Source organism: Molothrus aeneus, chromosome 1, assembly GCF_037042795.1.
Source record: "Molothrus aeneus isolate 106 chromosome 1, BPBGC_Maene_1.0, whole genome shotgun sequence".
In the NCBI taxonomy this organism is placed as follows: Eukaryota; Metazoa; Chordata; class Aves; order Passeriformes; family Icteridae; genus Molothrus; species Molothrus aeneus.
The window spans coordinates 59,195,466-59,218,095 of record NC_089646.1 but is presented as its reverse complement, the minus strand read 5'-3'; the positions used below and the strand labels follow the sequence as shown (position 1 = coordinate 59,218,095).

Below are 22,630 nucleotides of genomic sequence, written 5' to 3'. Positions count from 1 at the left end.
TCTAAAACACCCTGTAGCAAAATGGACTGTGTGAAGTCAAGTGTTGACCTTTTAATGCTGATAAATTTTTTTCTAGGTTCTCTGTAGTTTTGTACTATAATGCAGTCTTCTTAAAACAGTCTTCCAAAACCTGTTTTAATGCATGAAAAAATATTTATTGTTTGTTTCAACAAATATTGTTTGTTTCAACAAATAAATAAAGAAAAATATAAGTTGTCAGGGCTAGGAATTTGGGGAAAGAAGAAGTGAGGATTGCCAAGATAACATGTCTTGCCATTGGGATAAAGAAATAAGTAGTAGAGAAATGTAATATTGCAAGAAGATGCTGTATGATACAGAGAAGAAATCTTTCAGCCCCTTGCTAGATGGAGCAGTCTCAGTCCCAGGTACTATGGTGTGACCCACAGCCTCACAGCAGCTCCAATTCCCAACTGTTGTGCAGTGAATACTCCTTGGAAGCTGACTACAGAGATGGTGGACTACTGGCTTACCAGACTGTGAGGCAGGCAGCAGAGTCAATCAACTGGGGGATTATTCAGTTAAATCACATAGCAATGTGAGGAGGATGAAGGGCTGACTGTTTTTGGCAGGAGTGACCTAGTGAATTTCGTGAAAGAATTTAGCTGTGTGGAAAGGGGACTGTGTATTTTGGCCCATAGAACACAATATTTTAAAGGAATTTGAAGTCTCTTTTGTGCCTCAGTGGCATTGGCAGTACTACCTGTATCTGTATAGAATCAGTGATGTGTTTTGTCTTATTTTCAATATTTTATGATGAAGCAGAGATGTTGTTAGTTAATATTCTTGTGAGCAAAGCAGAGAATGAACATGCTAGAAGGATGTTTGGTTTAATTATTTGCAATTTAATCTCAATTATTTATTGAAAACAAGGACAAAGTAAGAGACGAGTTAGTAAAAATCAGAGTTGAAGGCTCTGACTAAAGATGAAAAATCATCTTTCTTTATAACTTGGTGTAGTCCATAACCTACAGATTAAGATAATCTATGGATATCTTATTTAAAAGATATACCATTTGGTATATCTTTTTGGTACCATATACCAAATCCTACTTAAAACCTCCTTGATTAGCACAGTCAGTGTGTTGTCAGCTAAATTCCATCTTAACAATTTAAGTAGCCAAATAATGCATTTTGAAGAGTATTCTCAGTGTTTGTAAGTGATGCTGGCAAATCCAATCAGGATTTCAAGTGTTACTTTGCAGTGTTGGGGGTCTTCAAACTGAAGTTGGTTCTGCCTTATATTGGCACAGGAGTACCTCTACATTGTGCTTCTGTGAGAAAAATGAAGACAGTTTTACTTTTCTCAGATAAATCAGATGATGTTTCTTTTCCAACTTCTTGTTTTAATGTATGGTTTTGAATTTTCTAAATTGCCCATGCATCTAGGTTTTTTTTTTGCCCACTTTTCATCATAATATTTTATTGCATACAACCATTCTTTAAAACAATGACTCATTTTGATCTCTAAGGAGGACATTATTCTTCATCACTATCTGAGACTATTGCCTTCCTATACAGAAATTAGTTTGAGGATTTAGTCCATTTTCAAAAGACGGTTTTCAAACCAAATCCCAGTAGAGTTGGTGTACAGTGCCCACCCAGGTGCTGGGAAGAAAGGCTTGAAACTATTTTTGCTCACTTCTGAGCCTTGGTATTACAGCCTCCCAGAGTTACCCAGAATCTCTACAGAGCTACAGAACTACTGTTTAACTTTTATTGTCAGAAGAGGTAATATTTGTAAACTAGAAGAAGCTGGAAAGAGAATTGATGCAAACAACAAAGGCCTAGTTTAGCTTTCAAATAGAATTAAGAAGTCATATGCTAGAGTGCATCTGTGCATTTTCCCTTATGAAAGTGGCATTCCACATAGTGAAAAGTATATTTAATTTTCTGCTATCTTCTATATGTCAATGACAAGATTATTTGTTGTCTGATATAAAACTGCCGCTGTCACCTTTGCCTTTTGAAGAAATAATTATATTGCATGTTGTATATGTCTAATAAGTACATAGATTATTTTTAAGCAACTTGAAGTTAATAACAAGTAATATTTTAGGGACACAGTTTCTATTTCTGTGACTTAATTACAGAAGCAAAATTGTGGGTTCAACTTTTCAGTTTTCCATTATCCAATTTAATTGTAATCTGTATCTAAATTAGTTCAGTGCAGAGAAAATCACACAGCATTTTATTTTAAAGTTTTATTGCTACACTGTTTGGTTTTGGAATATCCCAGTGTTTAACTATTAAGAAATCACCATTTTCTTCAAGAAAACATTAATATTGTTAAGAAACCACTGTTGGACTGATTTTCTTGTTATTAAACTTTCCCCTTTATCTGAATATTAAGAAGACAGAAGCTCATCAATGGGACAATTTTAGCAAAATTGATCAACTATCCTTGTTAAATCTAGAAATTACTACAGTGTGCTATATTAAATTTTCAGTGACTTCCTGACTTAAAATACTCTAAATTTAGATATTGTTGAGTGTTTAGTTCAGAGAACTACCTATAAAGCTGTTGCAGGATGTTTTCAGTTTCCAGAATAGTTTCTCACCATTGGAATTGTGCACAGGTGCGCTAAATTTTAAGGCAGAAAGGCACTGAGAGTGTACAGAATTTAATTAGCTCTCACTTTACTGTTGTGTCAGTTAAAATACTCTTCAGAGATGTCAGTTGGAATTGGTTGGTGCCTGCAGGAGGTTTTTGTGAGCAGCTTTGAAAGCACACTGTTCCTCCAACTGCAGGGGCTCTCTCTGCACTCCGAGGCTGTGCATGGAACATTCTCAGTGCATAATTTTTCTGCATATTAGATTTCTGGATCACCCTATAATCCTGCAGAGAGCATTGGATGAGTTCTTGAGGAAATATATGAGGTGTCTGGCATTTGTTCCTGGGGTGCTAAATAGTATCCTGTTTGTCCCAGCAGGACCAGAAAGCGAAAACACACACTGCAGCTTGCCAGTACTGCTGGGGCGGTGCTGTTCGTGTTCCCATGGCTGCGTGTGTGCCTGGCAGTGTGCTCCGCTAGTGCCAGGGAGGAGACTGGGACAGAAAATCCAGTGCCCCTGCACAGATGTTCCAGGGAAATTGCCAGAGGGGAGACACCTGAGTTACAGGCAGGCTGTGGACAATTGCTCACTCTGAATGGGAATAGAATCAGCATGGTTTGGCTTGGAAGGGACCTTAAAGATATTGCCATGTATCCCATGTTAAAAAAACATAACCACAAGACTTGGAATATCTCTCTGAAAATTTAACCGTCTTGTCTGTCCGTCCCATGTAACATATTAATGCTCACAACATGGATTTCCAGTTTGTGTGTTCTCAGAGCACAAGGCATTGAAGCTTGTTAGCCACGTACTGGGCTGGCATCTTCAGAATGGGTTGAAGAAGAGTTTTACTGGACAACCAGCCCTACTTCTTCATAACTGAAGAATATTGCCAGAGAAATAGTTTGTCTGAATACAGTGTTCCCACAGTCAAATTCCTGTGGAAGGAAGTCATATTGTAGTTGCATTACCAAATGCCACATCACCTTCTTTCCATTGTGGAAGGAGTTTACAGAAAGCTGTGGTCTAGGTGTGTATAGAATCCAGGACAGACCTTCCATACGGAGCTTTGGAGGCATGTCGGGGCGGTGTAGGTTGTGGTGCAAGGCTGTGAGGATGTTAGAAAGCAGCACACAGTTCCAAAATGACCTTTCCAAACTACTTATGGCTGCTGTGTGAGTGTTCTCATTAGAGAGAAGCTTTGGCTGTATTTGGTAGCAAATTGAAGTCCTAATTTATAACGTCAATGCTGTAAGCTGATTGCTTGTAAAAGACTTAAACACATTTAGTGTGCAGACTCTGCTTTGTTATTGTAGTGATTTTAGGAGATATTGAAAAAAGTCAGGTCAACTTGCAAAAAATAAAGGGTTTACTCATTATCAGAATAGTGATGGGGATTTGTGGGGACTTGGAGTTTAAAGGATATGTGAATATGTATTTAAGTATTTTCTTTAGTTTTCATTTACAAGTCTAAAATAAGGTTTGGAATTTAAGATTTAAGTTTGCTTTGTTTAAAGCAAGGGTTACGTTGCCCTTTGAGTTCCTTTGCTAATTAGAAGTTTCTATTTTAATGTAGCACTGTATTTCTTAAAGGGATGCAAAAAAAACAGAGACAATCTGCTTTTCAAGTAAGAAAAGAAGAATGTTTTTCCAATGTTATTTTCCACCAATTATAAATTAAGACCTTAAGATAATAGAAGCAAGAAATACTGGGCTTCTTCCACTTTGTTCCCTATGGCCCTCTTAGTGAACTAAATTTAAAGTGAATTCATGAGAATGGAGTTTTCATTCGACTAGTACATTGTAATCAGATTTTAGTGCTCATTTTAATGGATCAAGAGCTAAATAAATTTTCATTTTCAGCAAAGTTTTCTGTGGTATTTTTATAGGTGTATACCTTCTACTATTGCAACTCTGTAAACCTGTCTCTTCATTTGGAAAATCACTATTTCTTATTAGCATTCTTTGGATGAAATTTTCCTAAAAACGACTTTTATATGTATATAATTACAAATAGTTTTTTATTTTTAATGTCATTGTGAATTACACTTAGTTTATTTAAATCTCTTGACAATTCATATAAATACATGAGATTTTGTGAAACCTACTTCTCTTTTGAAAGGATTTTTCCAGCACGTGAACTGGTGGGCCTCCTTGTACTGGGTATTACAAAAGAAAAATACTTAATGCAAAGGAAAAGGTAATCTGGATCGTAGAAGTTTTTTCACAGAGTTGTAAGATATTTAAAGTTCTGCATTCAGTGTTTTGGCAGTTGTTCATATGTGAGGTTAAAGATACTCAGTTATTATAAACGTGTTTGGCTTTTAATAACAGTCGAGCAAAATTCGTTACAAAAATGCAAATCAGGCTAATGGAAGCCTGCAATGCTGCTGAATCATTTTCTCTAAATAGTAAGAAGGAATTCTGTATGAGCTTAACTTTTCCACTCAAAAGTGCTACACACTATGGCTCTGAAACTGGAAATGACAAAGAATGGGCACAAAACAGTGAGGAAAAATATACATTTTAAATCGTTTGTTATGTTAATAGGTATACCACCATGGGGATATACTGCTTTTTCTCTGAAGACAGAAATTATGAACAGAGTGTTACCTCTCTTTTCTGAATTTGCAAAGAAAAAGAGCAGCTCTGTCTTCCTGATGTCCTTTCTCTATACTTCTCTGAGGGTTAGCTTTTTATTTGATATCATAATACTCATTTAAATGGTTTTTTGAATACCTGTGAAGCTGCAGTTTACAGTACACAAACACTGAAAGATTTTTATATCATAATAAAAAAATGCTAACATTCAGAAGATTTTTTTTCTATAGAGAACTAATACTTAGCTGTGTTTTCTTTTTTTTTTTTTAATGTTTTTTTCCTCCCTGTAAATGACTAATGTTTCATATTGAGATTGACCAGAGCTGTCATTCTAGCCTTCCTGAAATAACAAGAACTGACAAAACAGATAATGGTCAGGCTTTTGGATTTCCAAAAATACTGTTGAATACAACTGAATGAGGGATGAAATATGGGAGTGGCATCCATTAAGGTTTCTGGAAAGTCTTTTTGTGGGCTGGAGCTCCATTCTTTAATTAATTAGTCACACTGAGTATTTCAGATCTCTGTATTTAGTTGATTGTCCTCACCAAAATCTAGTTGCTGTGAAGTACATTGAAATTTTAAAAGTTATTTTCTTGCATAAAGTAATCATTTTGCTAGTCTTTGCTGTTATTATTTAGTAAATTAACTGTTCTGCACTTTCAAGAAATAATGAACTGGCAATGAGGTATTATTTCAATGAGCTGTTATTTCTTGTATTTCTTCACAGACCCTTTTGTTTCTTTTCTGTGAGATCTGTGCTATTGATTTATGTCCCAGTAAATTACAGTATTTAGGCTCTAGAAGCCTGCTTGTCCTGACACATCCTTCAATACAATATCTGCAGCTGTGTGTACATTTCATATGTGAAAATGACAGCTGTCAGATTGCTAATTTCATTTTTCAGTGGGCAAATACCATCAGATTCCATGGATGCAGTCTTACAAACAGATGAATGCAAATGTTTTCAGCTGTGAGCATTGTGGTATAGATTCCCTTCATGACTTTATATTTTTTTCTCAGTTAGCACCGCTTGTGTACTTCTTATCCTCTACTTGTTAAAGATGCACGACTCATTTCTTCTTTTGCTGAGTAAGACTCTTTCAGGTTTCTTTAATTCCCAATTAGCTTTTCTTTGCTAATAGTATCATTAATGCCTGAAATAGCACTGTAGTTCTGAAGGCTGAAATCATCACTAAGCAAGTGTTGCTAAAGCTCTACACATTTGTATAGCTTTTAATGAAAATGTGCTGAGATTTCTTCCAATTGGGCGTTTTAAGCATGGGAGCTTCCTTGTCCAAACTGCATGCTAATAGAGTGTGTGTGGAAATAATCACTGTTATGTCTGAGAAACTGCTTTTTGTTGTGAATTAGGCTACATTTAGTACCCTGAAACTGCTTCAGCACACCACATTTGAGTTTCAGTAGCAAAGTATTCAGGTAACACTTCTACTTCATCCCATTTTTCCTTGTTAGGGATTTAGAGCCCGGAGTGTATCCGAGGGTTTCAGCCTTGCCTCCCAGGAATATTAATTCTACCATCCTATGCTCAACAGCAAAACCCACCTGACATCAGTGGGAGGAGGTGCTCTGTAAAGCAGCCAGCGGTGTCTTTTTTTGTCCACAGCTGCAGCAGAAAGAGAAGATAGAACATAGTACTGCTCACTTGCCATTTTGATTTGGACTTCCCTTCTGACTTCCCACCACACCTTGTCCATCTATCTCCCTGAAAAGTGAAAGGGCAAGTCAGGTGTTGGTCAATCAGCTCACACACCAAGCAGTTTGGGCTAATGAGCTTTCCTCTTTCTTGGAAAACAGCAATCAAAGTGTCTGTGTAAATAAAAATTGCTTTGTATTTCAGCATTGCTTACTAGCTCACAAGTTTGACTCTTAATCTTTGCCTTCATTTCTTTTGGATATGTATCATTCATGTCAGTATTTATCAAATGTCTTTCTTTCTTGCTATATGCTATTTCTCTGTGCTCTCAGAAGTAACAGGATTATTGTTAAATTACTGTTTTAGCTAAAATAGATCATTTTATGAGTTTTTCATGACTGCAAGTGGGTGCATTCTCTTCTTAATGAAGCCCCACCAAGCAAGGAAAAGTTATTTGAGAGATGCCTGCCCCTCTGCATGTATTTTTCTGCTTGAAATTTGAACAAATTATCCTGAAGGATTTTGAAGGTGCTTCCGCATCTCATTATGAATTCTGTGAATGCAAAAATCTCAACTTTATTTTTGTCTTAGAAGTACACGTCTGATATATAATTCCCTTTGGCAAGGAAAAGAGATTTTATGTTTCCACAAATCCAAATTCTTTTGCTTATGGCTATTTCCCAGTTGAAGCGTTAGATTTTCCTTAGAGATCTTTCAGAACCAGGAACATGATTCTTTCAGCAGGGTATGGTGCACATCAGTTTCCTGTTTAAACTGGTTCATTCTCCAGAGATGCAAAGAAATGTGTTGTTTAGCCTGGCAGGACTAATCCAAAGAGACACAAAAGGGAAGGATGGGACCCCAAAGTTTGGAAGCATGAAAGCGTACATGCTGGTGCAGTGAGATGCGGTTCGTCACTTATGGTTTTATTTTGATAAGAAAAACAGAAACTTGAATATTTCAAAATCATACAACAACATTTGTATTTTGGTAATATCTCTTTCACACAATGGCTTTATTCTTTCTTTTGGGATGCAAGAGGAATGTAAATCTACTCATTATTTTCAAATAGTCTCATACTTTCTTCAGAAGAATGGAAGAAACAAATTAACACTACTTTGTTCTTTGCACCTACTGCAGACAGCACATAACAGCAATTAAAAAACAAATTGTGTGAACTGGCTACTGTTAGTTCATGAAAAAGCAAGGGCCGTACTTTTTGTCTAGGCCTGAAAAAAGATGAGTCCTTTAGCCTCACTTTTTCTCATGTTGAATATGAGTCTCTCAGTAAGCGCTGAGACACCTCCATTCATGGGCCTTGTCTCTGTCTGTCCTTCCAGGGGTCACAAGCGCAAACTGGATGAAGATGATGCTGCCAGTGAATCCAGTAAAGAATCCAGCAATGAAGATGAGGAAGGAAGCAGCTCTGAAGCAGATGAAATGGCAGCAGCACTTGAAGCTGAACTGAATGACTTCATGTGAGAGTCATGCAGAAGACAGAATTTGTAATTATATTTACTTCTCATAAACAGATCGGACTTCAGATGAGTCCCTCACGTCAGTACTCAATGTTTTTCCAAAATGTGTGTGTATATTTTGCAAAGCATCTCAAGAGGTGATACGTTATTTTACAAAATCAGAAATAGATGTTTTTTAGTTGTTTTACTAAATGAAATATACTTTTTTAAGCAAAAAAAAGGTATTAAATGGGACATGGTGTGCTATGCCAAAGACATGTTAGGAGCTCTGCAGAACCTTCATGTATAGGACAGTGGTACAAAGACTTGTGATTAAATATACATCAAGTTTCTAAAAATATTGCAGGCTGTGGTTTATGGGTTACAATCTTCAAAAAAAGGAGGAGAAAAAGGAGATGGAATTGTCTGGGTAGTACAGCAGGAACCTGACGATCTGGTCATCCTTTTCCACAAATAAAGCTATCAAATATAAAAGGATTTTTGAAATAAAAAAGAACTATTTATATTTGTATAGAAACAGACAATGTGATATGCAAGCTTTGTGAACTCTGCACTTGACCCACCTGTCATTTGCTTGTAAAAGAATACATAGTGGTCAACATTCAACAATTTTAGGTTACTTTGTTGAATAGTTGAGTTCTTTAGAGACATCATTTAGATTTTTACCTTTTCTTCTTTGTAACCAGAAATGTAGCACAGCAGTCTGTGTGGTCCTGTACTGCCACAAGATGCATATTCACCCATTCGTGTTGTCTTGGAAAGAACAAGTGCTACTTCAGTCTAGATAGAATTTAATTTCTTTGACAAGAGATCTGATGTAAAGTTTTTGTATATTCTATTTCATATTTGACCCACAAAACAGATTTTCTTTCATTTAATAAAGGTTCATTTTGTATGCTTTGTTTCTCTTTCCTGTTCATTTCCTTCCATCAAACATAAGGTGCTTTTCTGTATTATCTTTTCCTTTATTCTGCATGAAAATAATGAAAAATGTTGAAAGCGGGAGCAAATTTGTAGATTCAGGCAGGTAGCTGAAGGACAGAAGAGAAACAGTGGCTCAGAAGATTCATGGACTCTAACATCTGACTTTTCTCAGGTGTCTTTGACTGGCCTCCAAAATTACCTTAAGAGTTGTCTTTTTGGTATTGAATTTCTGTGGCTAGGACCATGGTTTATTCTCAATTGTTAGCAACTGGAGATTGAATCCTTTTAACAATATGTTTGCAAAAGAAGACTTGGTATTTTGTATGTCATGGTTAAAAGGAATACTGGTGCAGGAATACTTCATTTTTCCACTTAGCAGTAAAACAGAACATTTCAGTAGAATCTCAGCTGCTTTACAAATAGCACTCTAATTTTAAAGCTTCATAATGGCAATAAAAGGAGGACTGAGAAAATACAAGAGCCTTTTCAGATTAATACTGGTTTTCCACTTAAAAATGCAAAGTCAGCATCCACAGACAAAAATAGTGGATTTTGTGGGAAACTGTTCAGTTTCCGTTTTCAGTTTTCAGACACGGGTACCACACAGCTGAATGCTACAGTGTCCTGCCTGCTGTAGCTCTCCATGAAAACAAGCAGGATGTTTCCAAGTGACTTTTGATCATATAACAGAAGAAAAAGACTAATGCTTGTAAAATGGGACATCAAAATATTTTCTTTTTTTTTCAGCAACCTGAATACAGCATCCCCAGCTACCAGAGGATGATTCCTTAATTAAATACTAAAATGCCAGGGGTTGTGGGGCGTGTTTTGTGTTTTCTTAAAACCCCACTTGAAATAATGTGAAATAACATCAGCTTTCTGGGTCACTGTGATGCTGCAACTGACAGCACAAATTTCAGCGGAGACTTGTTCTGGCTGATGGTCTTTGCCAGTCACGCAACTCTGGGGCAGCATTTAAGCTCTGAATGTAAACACAGGCAGCGAGCAAAGCCAGGGTTTGCTGGGTGCTGCATCCCAGGCACCGCAGCTGCCTCACAGTATTCTTGGGGGGATTCCCTGCAGACAGGCTGTCTGGTGAGGAAGGCTGTATCTGTCTCCCAGTGTTATTTTATGGATGATGGTTTAACTGGTGAGAGGGGGTGGTCTTGGCAGAAGTCCTACAAGCCATCAGCACTCCAGTATCTCTTAACAATCCCTGCCCTCCGGTCCTTGTAGCAGGGGGACCTAGCACAGGGAGTGTTGAGCAACTCCTTGCTCACTGCCAGAGCAGGGCAGAAGGCACCAAGCCTGCTTTCTGCTGAAAAGTAGCCTCTGCTCAGCCAGGTGGCTGTGCTGAGGGCACTGGTCACCAGTCTCTGCACAGGTGGGAGAAAGAAGTGGAAACTGAAGATTTAATAGATGGTAAGTTAAATGCCCATTCTAACCTGGCAGCGAGAAGTCTGGATGTATGAAGTTGTCACTCACTCCCACTAGCTTACACTTTTTTGAAGGTGCAGGAGCATCCTAGGAAAAGCAACAAATGTGCTTTGTGAAAGGAGTTTAACTCTTCATTAAGTGACCTAGATATTTTGACTGGGTGTTTTATCCTGCCTTTTTGCCCTACTTCTGTACATTTGGTAGTCAGCAAGGGCACTCTAACAGCTGAAGAGGAGGCCAGATTCCCGGCGAGGTTGTTGAACTCACTGGGCAGAACTGGTTTCTGAAAGGGTACTAGGTGTGGAAATGAGCACAGAATGGGCACCTTGCTTTGTCAAGCTTTCTAAGCATGTACTATCACTGCTGGCTAGGAAAGATGGCTCCTAAGGGTTCATTGTTATTTAAGAACTGGGAAGAACCATCATTTTGATTTAAAGACCTATAGTTTTACTTTCTCCTTGACTTGCCCTCACCAGTTCTTAAGAGAATGAGAAGACATCACAGCTCTGATGAGGATCATACAATAGTTTGATTTGGAAGGGACCTTTAAAGGTCATGTACTCTATTCTCCCTACAATGAGCAGGGACATCTTTGACTAGACCAGGTTCCTCAGATCTTGGTCCAACCTGGCCTCAAATGTTTCCAGGTATGGGGATGTAGTGGGACCTGTGATCAAAGCAAAAAGCATTGCATAGTGGCTAAGCTTTTCTCCTTGTGCCTGTGCTGGGGACAGGGGAAGAAGAGGGAGCCATTGCTTAGCACTGAGATGTGGAAAGCTCCAAGTGAGCAGATACCTTCCCTGTTGGATTTTGTGCATATGTAAAGTAGGCCTTGAGTCTTCTCAGAGTTGGATAGTAACATCCTCTGTGAGGGGTGGGAAGTCTCAATTTTCCTTCTTGGCACTACTGCTTGTGGAATAGGTGACTGTCTTACAAGTGTGAAAATACACATACACAAACCTGGAGCTGTACCTAAAGGGTTCTCAGCTCTGCCTAATTTTACTACAGTGAACATTGCAGTAAGTGACAAGTTGAAGAATATATACATAGTGGTCTTGTTAAGGAAGAGGATCTCATCATGTAGCTGAAAATTCAGCATGAGAAGACTGCCAGTTCTCACTACCTGCAGGCAAGCTTTTATACATTTGTTTTTCTTATCCAATCCCACCTTCTGTTGTCATTTCAGAAGTGTTTGCAGCCCAGCACCTGACCCAGCCTCCTTCCCCTTCCCTCTCCCAGGAACGGGAGGCAGCAGTACCCAATCCCCCAGGCAGCATCACCTACAGCAGGCATGCATACCTGATAGGCTGTAGCTGCATATCCTGTGCTCATTCTGCTGACCTGGCTTTGAGAGAGAGAGAGAGACATGACCTGTAGTAACAGCAGTAACAAATAGTACAGAGAAGTGAAAATACTGCCTTTTTGTAGGCTGGGTGTGAGTGCTTCTGTGTGGGAAAAGGATTATCTTTCTTCTAGGAATTTATTCCTCAGTGTCATACAGTTCATAACCATAAATGGAACAACCTTTGCTTCTGGTCTGGCCTCCCATGAAGATCAATTCAATCATTCCCAGCAGCTGTTAAGTCATTGTCCCCAAGAACCAGGCCAGCTGCTTTCCTGGATCTCCTCAGGGCCCACGTGAATCCTGTTATCTTTCTCCTCCAAGGAAAGAGTAAGTCTGTTGTCACCAATATATACATGACAGAATGGCTGAGGTGGGAGTGGACCTGGAGGTCATCTGGTCTGATCTCCCCTGCTTACGCAGGGAGGTTTATCTGTTCATGTCCATGTCAGTGTCTGGATGTCTATAAGGATGGAAAGTCTACAGCCTTTGTTCAGTCACCTCACAGTAAAAAGATTATTTTTTTGGAGGGGGGCGGGAAATGGAAAGGAAAAAAGTAAGCACAAGGAGCATGATTGCTGGCTAAGACAGAGGAGGCATAAAACTCACCCCCGAGTTTCTCAAGGAGCTGAAACTTCAGGATGCATGATTGCCAGAAGCTTGTTTTCTTTCAAGTCCAGAACCAGACACTATACTGGAGGATCCCTTACCACCTGTTTGTGATGGGTTTTTGAGCCACTTGAGAGTTTATTTGGGAGCAGGATTTGAGAAGGATGTCAGTCACCTGGAACACAGGATTGCTAGAACTGTGGAGAAACAGACATGAACTATAAGCCAAGCCCTCTTTTGCACAAACTCTATTTCTGGTACAGCAAATTATTCCTTTCACTCCTCTCATTCTTCATGACTTTCTCTTTTTGCTGGAGAGCAGCAGAAATGCCCTATGACCTGATCCCAGGGAAGGGTGGGGTTGGCATAGACCCCAACCCGAGAGCACTCAGATCATTTTGGTGAGATGGGGGCTGATTTTGACTCAGCTTCTATTGTGTGCACTGAGCAGAAGGTGGGTTTGATGTATTTGAAGTACTTGATATTGCTGACTTCCAGGGGCCCTTTTAAACCTCCTGGAGTTCTCATGCCCACAGAGCCTGTGCTGCCACCCCATGAGTCAGAACTCCCTTGGCAGAGGATGATTAATTCTCTTTCCTTTCCACACTCCATCCTAACTCTGCTCCCTGAAAAGACAAGGAGCCATGTCTGGTAGATGTAAGTATGTATGGCACTTCTAAAGATCTCCATCCCAAGATGAAGCTGGGCTGGCTTAGTCATTAGGTGGGTTTAGAGGCACTGTAAAGGTAGAGCAGATGCTAACCTGAAACAACAGAGGTAAAAGTGCATTTTGTTGCCCTATCTGCGGGATGGACAGCTGTGTCCATGGATTCCTTCCATGTGCTGTCCTCTTCCACTGAGCAGTCCTCCACAAGTCAGTGCGCTGTGCGAGGAGACTGGGAAGCAGAATAGGGACAGACCTTCCTCTTGAGGCACCACTGCCATCCTCCTAAGCCAAACTCTCACCAGAGCTGGCAGACACTAACTGTAAAGCTGAGCCATATAGGCTATGACAAAACACCCATCCTTCTCCAAGTCTGCTCTTAGAGCAGTGCAGTTCTCCTCTGTCCCTTCTACACCTGCCAGGGGAAGCCTTGGAAAAGTGAATCTCAGAGACAGGCCTCTACTGACATTACGTAATCCTGCAGGGGAAACCTTGACCTGACCAAGGACTGCCAGAAGAGCTGGGTCCTCCTTCCTTTCCCTTCTCTGCAGAAGACCAGCATCTCTAAGTCCCCAAGACTGTTTGTCTGTCAGATTTTGGATGTTGTTGCTCCTTCACAACAATCAAGCTGTTCTTGCTGAAGCACAAACTACCATTGCTATTGATCAATTGTAAGGGTCAAAGCCCATAGGCAACAGCCTCTTCCTCCTCATGCTGCCTTCAGACCAGGTGCTAATGCTTTTCTGGCAGGAAGCACAACAAGAAGTCAGAAAAGCTTCTTATCTTTTCAGATCTACAATGGATATGTATGACCCTTTCAGGACATGAGTAATAAATATGTCACTTAGTTCCAATACAAATGGTGCTTGGGATATTCTCTGTTTCAATTAAGTGGATGAGCGTGGTCCTCAGAGAGCTCAACATGTCCTTGGGTGAATAAATGTTTTAATAATTCAGCTTTGTCTCTCATAATCTTATAGCTGCAACCCACAGAAAAGTTTTCTTTTCCTTGATACTGAATACCAAATTAAGAACACTCCACCTGATTCCTTTGCTTTTTGCTTTCTGTCCTTGGATCCAAGCTCTCTGCCGACCTGTCAGACCAAGGGGGGAGCCCCACCACAGGGCCCATATGCACAGCAGCCCTGTGCCATGTCCACAGGACACAGCCACCAGCTGCATCCTCCCTGGGTCTTCTCCCTCCAGGGGCTGCCTGTGGAAGCTGTGTCCCCTCTGAGCCTGCCTCAGAACAGCAGCTGTGCATCTTCCAGCACCCATCTTCTTCACTGACCATCACTTTTCCCTTGCTGGTGGAGAAGGCTTTCAGCTTGCTGGCACGAAGCACATCTTCCCTTGCAGCTGGCTCCTCCTGTCAGCAACCCAAGACACTTTTCGGTGATTTAGGTTTTGGCACATTAAATCTCTTCTCTTTTTTATCATTCCTAAGAGAGCTAAGGAGGTGAAAGCAAGCCCCTGGTGGGCTGTGGGCTGGGAAAGAAGAAAGAGTCTGAAAGTTGTGCATTACCAGAAGAACTCATCTCTCCCTATAGAGGCTGTGCTTGGTGTACATCCATCTGAACGTACCCTTCAGGCAAGGAAAGGTGAACAAAGGCTGGACCCTCTTTCCTTACATGAGAGGGTCCTCAGTCTAAGGGGGAAAAAGTGGGAAAAACAGAGGTTCATTAGATTAGAAATTCTGCTCTGCAGAACGTGCCCAGGCCTGTATCAGCCCGACACCGACTGCTCTCCTTGAACCACAGCCCGTGCACAGGCCCCCAAGCAGAGCCCCTGGTTTGCTCCATCACAGGAGGGTGCCCGTAGGTGCAGGCTGGGGCACATCAGGGGTTAATTTCAGCTGTGGCTTTACGTAACTTTAAATTGCCCGCATTTGACATCTGCGAGGCAGAGGCGCTAAGAGCCGCAGTGGAAGTGCTGAGGAACAAGTCCGTGAGTAATTCCTGTTGGATCCCCAGTTTATATCGTTTACCTCATTACAGCACTGCCTGCAGCCTTCAGCTGCTCCCTGCCTCCCCAGGGTTAATGGATTTCTCTTGCCTCTGTGCCACGTCCCTGTCCCAGCCGAGCTCTCCAGGCAGACACAGCGCGGCCTCCCCCAGCTCGCCGAGCTGGTGTGAGAGGAACCCGAGCGCTCTGTGGCGGGGCTGCAGCCGCTGCTGCCCCAAAATGCGCGGTGCTCAAAAGCAGCCCTGGCCACGGTGCTTTGCTGTGGTGCACGGAAACAGCTGCTGCTTTCAGAGGGCAAATAACAAAGACGCTGTCCATGCTGGAGAGGGACGGATTGCCACTCCGCTGTAGCTCGGCCGCCTCGGACTGCAGCTGCCCTGGAGCAGCCCGGAGCAGGACATTTCGGGCCCCTCACTACAACACAGTCACTGAGGTGCTGGAGAGTGTCCAGAGAAGGGCAGTGAATCTGGTGAAGGGTCCAGAGGACAAGTCCAATGAGGAGTGGTTGAGGGAGCTGGGATTATTTAGTCTGGAGAAGAGGAGGCTCAGGGGAGACTTTATCACTCCCTACAACTGCCTGAAAGGAGGGTGTAGCCAGGGGGGGGGATGGTTTCTTTTCCCAAGCAGCGAGGGATATGACAAGAGGAATGTACTTCAAGTTGTGCCAGAGGAGGTTTACTCGGATCTTAGGAAAAAATTCTTCACAAAAAGGATGGTCAGGCACTGGAACAGGTTGTCCAGAGAGAAGTGTTCAAAAGGCACCAGGAAACATTGTTCAGTGGTGGACTTGGCACTGCTGGGTTAGCAGGTTCAATGAGCTAAGAGGTCTCTTCCAACCTAAACTATTCTATGATTCCATGAGACAGCCCCTGTGTGCAGTTCTCTGCCTGGGTTTGGGTGAAGCAGGTCCTCACAGTCAGCATGAGCTCCATCCCCCAGCAGCCTCATCTGGGATCCAGGTCATGGTATTAGGGGCACAAAATGTGTTGCTTTTCTTAGATCCCCCCATTGCTTGGTGCCTTTGTGCTGCAAAGGGCTGCGGGACACCATGGAGCTACCAGACCAGCAGCTCCCATGTGGTGGAAACTGCTGTGTCTCCCTTGATGGAAACCCTGGAGCCCTCCAAGGGCTGAGGATATGCTCCCTGGCATCTCTGGCAGCTATTATGAACCACTTTTCAGGTCAGAAGTAAGAATTTAACCTTAATTCAGGATCCTCTTCTGGGTCATTTTGGAAGTATTTGGAAACCTAGAGAGCACAAAGGAAAAACTGCCTTCATTGTGCAGGGTTTCCTAACTCAAGACTGAAGGGACACTTCTTGTAGCTCTCATGCTATGATTTTCACTTGACTTTCTTGGGAGATGTTTAGCTAAACATTATTATTTAATACCTTTGTATCTGTAGATATTGCTGCAGCACTCTTGTGACACACTTCTGCTACTGGCTGCTACCAACTCTCTTTCCACTTAAAAAGGTAGAGTCTGTGAACTACAGGAATTTCAATTTGCACTTTAGAAAAATGTGAATATTCTTCTCTACTCCTTCAGGTTGTGAAGCAAACTTTGAAATCCTGTCCTGGCTGCACTGTGAAAAAGCTCAGCTGCTTAGCCATGAGTATACCTGGTGATTTTTAAGCTAAGCTCACAGCTTCATGGGGGTTTACATGCAATTTTGAATGTGAGGGGCTATGAATAATAATAGCAGTCTTGAGTCAACGAGGTGTAATGAGGTAAACAATACAAGATTTTCTCACTGAGTTGAAATGAGACTCCTTCAAATCTTTTGTGAAATTCTGACACAAAAGAAACGTTTTCTGAGGAGCATGTGGGCTGTAATATTGGGAACAGATTCTTCCAGTGTTAACAAGGATACTGCCTCAGAAATTACATGCAAGCATTTTCAGAGCTGAATATCTTATAAATATATTCTTTATGTTCTGATGTGTGAGATTGGGCACAGGAGGGTGCATCTGTTTTCCAGCAGAGAGGATCTGAATGATGCAGTTTGAAGAGAGGAGCTACAGCTCAAAGATGAAATCTTGTTATGAAGTATCTTACAAAACAAGAAAGCTAGACCAAGATTCAGAATATTTGGGGTGAGAGGGATGCAAATCATGCCACACACCAGTGATTTCAATGCAGTGGCATAAATACCAGTCCCTCACAAAACTCATGAGCATCCTTTGTTTCAGACGTTTTTTGCCCCCGTAAAGACTACCTGAGATGCAAGCACTGAATGAAAATCATCTAGGGCAATCAGTAGAAGTTCCACTTGCTATTTCCTTCCCATTATCTTGGCATTTTGGTCCAAATGTTTTAAAATATTTCTAATGTCCCATCTTGAAACTATCAACATGCAGTTCTTCATTGGTGCTTTCAAGAGGCCCAGGTTCAGCTGGCTGCCTGTGTGCCCACAGACTGACTGATTAGAACAAGACTACATTCCTGTTTGCATCTGCTCCTCCTCTGTCTTTTCATGCTTTAAGCTAGAAGGCCAGTGTGGCCACCTATGTTAAAAATTCTGTGAGGTGCTGCACCTGCGTGAGGGCAAACCCCAGTACCAGCAAGGCTGGGGGATGCAGATGGAGAGCAGAAATGTGCACTTGCCATCTAGAAAACAAATCCTGTCCTGGGCTGCATCAAAAGCAGCATGGGCAGCAGGGCAAGGAAGGGGATTCTGCCCTTCTGCTCTGCTCTGGTGAGAGCTCACCTGGAACAATGCATCCAGCTCTGGGCTCCTCAGCACCTGTTGCAGCAAGTCCAGAGGAGTGCCACAAATATGAAGCATCTCTCCTGTGAAGACAGACTCAGAGAGCTTGGATTGTTCAGCCTGAAGAAGGGAAGGCTTCAGGGAGACCTCACTGCAGCCTTTCAGTACTTAAAGAGGGCTTATAAAAGAGGTGAGAACAGATTTTTTTAGCAGGGCCTGAAGGATAGAACAAAGGGTAGTGGTTGTAAACTAGAAGGGGTAAATTCAGACTAGATATAAGGAAAAAAATTCTTATGGAGAGAGAGGTGAAACACTGAACAGGTTGCCCAGAGAAGCTGTGGATGTCGCATCCTGGGGGACTGAGTATCTTGGCCAGGCTGAGCATGGCTCTGAGCAACCTGGTGTAGCTGAAGACTTCCCTGCTTAATTCAGGGAGGGTATTAGACTAGATGGGCTTCCAAGGTCCCTTCCAACTCAGACTGTTCTATCATTCTATGAAAAACATCAAGGCCCTGAAGCTGAGCTTCTGCACCAAGTTGATTTGAAGAATAAATTTTGAAAATATAAAAATAGGCTTTTAGCAGCCTGCCTGACAGAGGCAGAGACATTGTGTGGGCAAACTGTTCCAGAACATGGCTGTGCAATGGTTATTAAGAGCTGTACTTCCATAATAACAGTGCTGGGAGCTTTCCTTAGCAAAGAACGATAAGCAAGTTTCAACTTCTTCCTTGCTGAGACCTGGAGGCAGCACTGTGCTTGGTTAGCTCTGGTGCATTATCCTGTAATAGCTAAGCAATATATTTTGAGTGAAGGCTGAATAATAGACTATTTTCTCTGCCCTCTCTCCTCCCCCCCCCCCCCACCACCACCACTTTACTTTCAGAATAGCATCTTCCATTGTTGGTTATTGTCATTATCAACTGATTTCCCCAACGACTGCTCTAACCATCATTTCTAGCTTCTGGGCATTAAGCAAAGATTGCTGCTGCATAATTGGATTAATTTAGAGACTGACTTTGAACAGCATAATTGATTTGAATTTTATTGTTTTCTCTAGTCACTTTTTTCACTAAGAATCACAACGCCTGTGAGCCCAGGCATGGACTTGAATCTCCTACAGGAAAAGCCTTCATGAGTGGGAGCCCCTCCTTGCTAAGTGGGCACCTTCACCCATGCTCCACGCATCCCTCCACTGGGAAGGGGCTCCTGCTAGGCTTCACGCCCCTTCCTTTTGCCCCCCTTTGCAAGGGCTTCGGGTGCCAGAGGAGCCATGAGCTGACTCACTTCTCCACCATCACTGCAGGCGTCACTTCGTGCTGCAGGAAGGGTTTTGTTGTGTGGCACAGGGTCTGTCCACTGCTGTGACATGTGGGGACCCGCCTGCCTAGCTCTCCCCACATGGACCCTCCTTCAGGGATGCTCTGCTGCACACTTCATTCTAACATTACAGGGCCTCTCCAGGCATTTAGTTGTGCTGCTGCTGTACCCAGCACAGCAAACCTTGTGTCCTGCCATGGATTCTGACTGGGGTTTGATTCTGTGTCTCACAGATGTGGGTGCGGAATGGGGAGTGCCCTGTGGATGCTGCAGTAGGGCCTATGGGTGTCTGGTCAGGTCCCTGAAGCAGCATGCACTCAACAGGGATCCCCAAAACATGCTTCATGGTGCACTGCAAAGCTTTCTTTTTCTTTGTAAAACATCTTCTCTTGGTTTTCACCACACATCTTCACTGCTTCACTAGAAAATGAAAAGGTTTTCAATTATAAATTAGAATAATTCTGAAAATCTCGACTGAGTAGCATGGCTGCAGACCATCCTCCTGAGCAGCTCTAAGCTCCCTGTGCCATTGCAGCTCCTCTCAGCTGACTGCAGGGGTTGGCAGAGGTGCTCAGTGTGTGCCTTTCCTGCTGTGAGAAGGGGTTTCTCTGGGATATTTGGGCAGTGGTTACCTCGAAGATGGAGCTGCCCAGCACTGGGTAGGATCCAGGCATGAGTCACTCAGGACTGTAGTACCCATCACAATTTACACACAGTGCATGGCACTTTTGCATTCCCAACAAGCCCAAGGTTGCCATCCCACTAATTTCAGCAGATTCAAGATGCTCTTGCCACACCTTTGGAGAGCACCTGACTCTCATATCCAAGTGTGGCAGCACATCCCATCATGCCCTGTCAGAGTAGGAAAGGAAAAGGGATAAAACTGCGTTACTTCTTCCCACTTCAGTGCCAAGAAACAACAGAACTAAAAGGAGTGTTAGTACTTGTCCTTCCTATTGTTTTGGTGAAAGGAGTGGTGCTGCCCGACATACAATTCAGTCCTCTGAAAGCCACCAGATTTTGTGCCTGCAGCAACCTGGTATCTTATTTCCAAATAAATCAGAGGTAGAAGGAATAAAGACAAGTCAAATCTCATTGCCCAGTGATGCAGGATACTCCTTTGGAAAATCAGCTGTGCCTCATCTGTCAGCATCTGCCTTGGGGTCCATACCCCCTGTCTGCACTGCTGTCTGCAAGTGCCACAAGGCAAAAAAACCACCTGTCCTCCTGCTTTTCCATACAAAACTGCATATGTGCACTTGCAGGTGAAATTCATGTCCTTTAGCACATAAAGGCCGTGATCATTGTAGGAATGTTCATACAACATGTTTGTTATAAGGCACACAATAGATTTTCCCACTTCTCCTGCTTGGAATTGTCTTGTAATAAAGTTCTTGATATTTAGTTATATCCACACTAGCAACATTAGCCTTTTCCTTAGGATAATATTTTGCTGGAGTAACATCCAGCAAACTGATAGCCAAGGAAGCTTTTCCTTCCAATATCTGAGCAACAGTTCTTAGGCTGCTCAGCTTTGGGGTCAGTTTTTTAGTTCTTAGGTGTTCTTTGGGTCTTAGGGGTCAGCTTTGCCAGCTTTCACTAACCTTTCTGCTTGTACTCTTCAGATGCCAAGACTGTCACAAACATGTCAAACTTTTGTGCTCTTATCTCCCAGGATTTTGTAGCAGACACACCTTTAATCGTGAGCCTTTTGGGTTTTGCTTCCAGTTTTCCATGTTCTCCCTGGTAGCACAAAGCCAAGAAGAGAAAACGGGACTGCAGAAGTGCTGCTGTTTGGCATACGCAGTGCCCACAAAAACTCCTCTTCCCAGTGCCTGGAAAACTTTATCCCTTGCTCACATTCACCTATTCCTCCTCTTCTGTCTCAGTCAGTCATGGTTCCCTCCTTACATGCACACTTATTTCATGCAGATGTTAAAATTGTGCAGACTGTAATGCACTGGAAGATTTCCCTCCTCCACAAACATCTAAACTTATCCCCAACTACCTTGATAATCTGTCTGTAAGATCCAAATGTCCCCAGCATTTGGGGGTGTTTGCGCTTGGGATTCTGATTCAGGCTTATCTAGAGAAAGCATTGAAAGGTCACTGCGTTTTAATTCATCCAGCAAATGAAACTTGAAGGTGCTTGGTGCTACTGTAGGAATGTGCTGCCTGAAACCAAGATCTACTTGCAAACCTGGTGGGACTAATTCAGGACTGACAGAGTTTTATATAAGTATTGTTTTAGTTTTAATGTTCTCTTTACTTCTTATCACTTTAAATCCCACCAAAGACAGGTTTTCTCACAAGATACTGCTTTGGCATATTCACTCAATGATATTGACTTGCCAGTGGCAGCAGGGGAATAAACCAGGAGATGAAACTGTCCAATCAATTGCCCCCCTGCCTGTGTTATGTGTGTTATTTCCCACCAAGCACATTCAGCATTACACTCTGTGACCATTAACGCAGTGGGTTCTGTTAGACAATGAAATGTTAGACAGCAGCATGCTAATAAAAGGTTTAATGAATAACATGATATCCTTACCAGCAGCTACAGAAGAGTTGGTCTGGGGAAACAGGGACTGTGTGCTGGGGAGTGTTGTACATGAATAGGGACGTCCATGCTAATCAGGGCTGGTGTGGAAACATCAACCTGGAGAGAAAACTCAGTTTGAGGGAAATATCCCCTCGATTAGAGTAGTGGACAGAGCAGGCATTACCTCCCAACAACTCACTTTTTGATGCAGTATGGCTTAACATCTCAGCAGGACATTAAGGCTGATGAATTTAACAAGACTTTTTCTGCACTGTCAGGTTGCCAGGTGTTACTTCTTGCTCCCCAAATCTGCCATTCAAATCTTACCTGCTGCTCTCTTCTGCTTTGTGAAACATGACACAAAACTGCAGTTCTTCCCAAGGAGAGATTCCAGCTTTGCAGCGCTGCCACGTTAGGGCTTCTCAGTCCCAGCTGACACCCTTTCCCACCGATGCTCTTGTACTTGCCAGGCAAGAGAACTCCCATGGGCATCTTCTGGACAGCCTGGAATTGGCAAAGCTGGAGTTGTGAAACAAGCAGCACCATTTTCTGGCACAGATTCATTGCATGTCCAGGAAAGACTTGAACCAAGGGAGGGAAAGACTGATTTCTAATGGTATGGGAACTAATTATTGCCCAAAAGAGCCTCACAGGGAGTGAGAAGCAATTATCCAGCCATGGAGAGGGCAGGGACATAGGGATGCCACCAACCAGGATCTACACATACAACTGGCTCCCTACTGCCTTGTGACCTCCCTCTGGTGAGAAGTGAAGGGCAGAGGAAGGGCAGGGGGACACCAGCTACTTCCAG

General features: G+C 42.3%; 1 protein-coding gene and 1 long non-coding RNA gene across 4 annotated transcripts in view; one reads left to right on the top strand and one right to left on the bottom strand.

Moving 5' to 3' along the window:
• CTDP1 (CTD phosphatase subunit 1) overlaps positions 1 to 9,205 on the top strand; it is a 101,008-nt gene extending 91,803 nt beyond the window's left edge. For both annotated transcript variants that reach the window (XM_066557841.1, XM_066557833.1), the window contains one exon: positions 8,173 to 9,205. In XM_066557841.1, coding sequence (XP_066413938.1) covers positions 8,173 to 8,314 — 142 coding nt within the window. In that variant the 3' untranslated portion in view covers positions 8,315 to 9,205. The remainder of the gene's footprint in view (positions 1 to 8,172) is intronic.
• LOC136561513 (uncharacterized) lies at positions 7,738 to 22,258 on the bottom strand. Of its 2 annotated transcripts, none has more exons than XR_010784359.1 (3): positions 22,147 to 22,258; positions 21,829 to 21,936; positions 7,738 to 9,341 (listed from the first exon to the last, which is right to left on the bottom strand). It is a non-coding gene; the product is annotated as an uncharacterized lncRNA (long non-coding RNA). The 2 variants fall into 2 exon arrangements; XR_010784358.1 differs by lacking the exon at positions 7,738 to 9,341 and adding an exon at positions 20,888 to 21,020.
• Between the last annotated feature and the right edge of the window lie 372 nt (positions 22,259 to 22,630).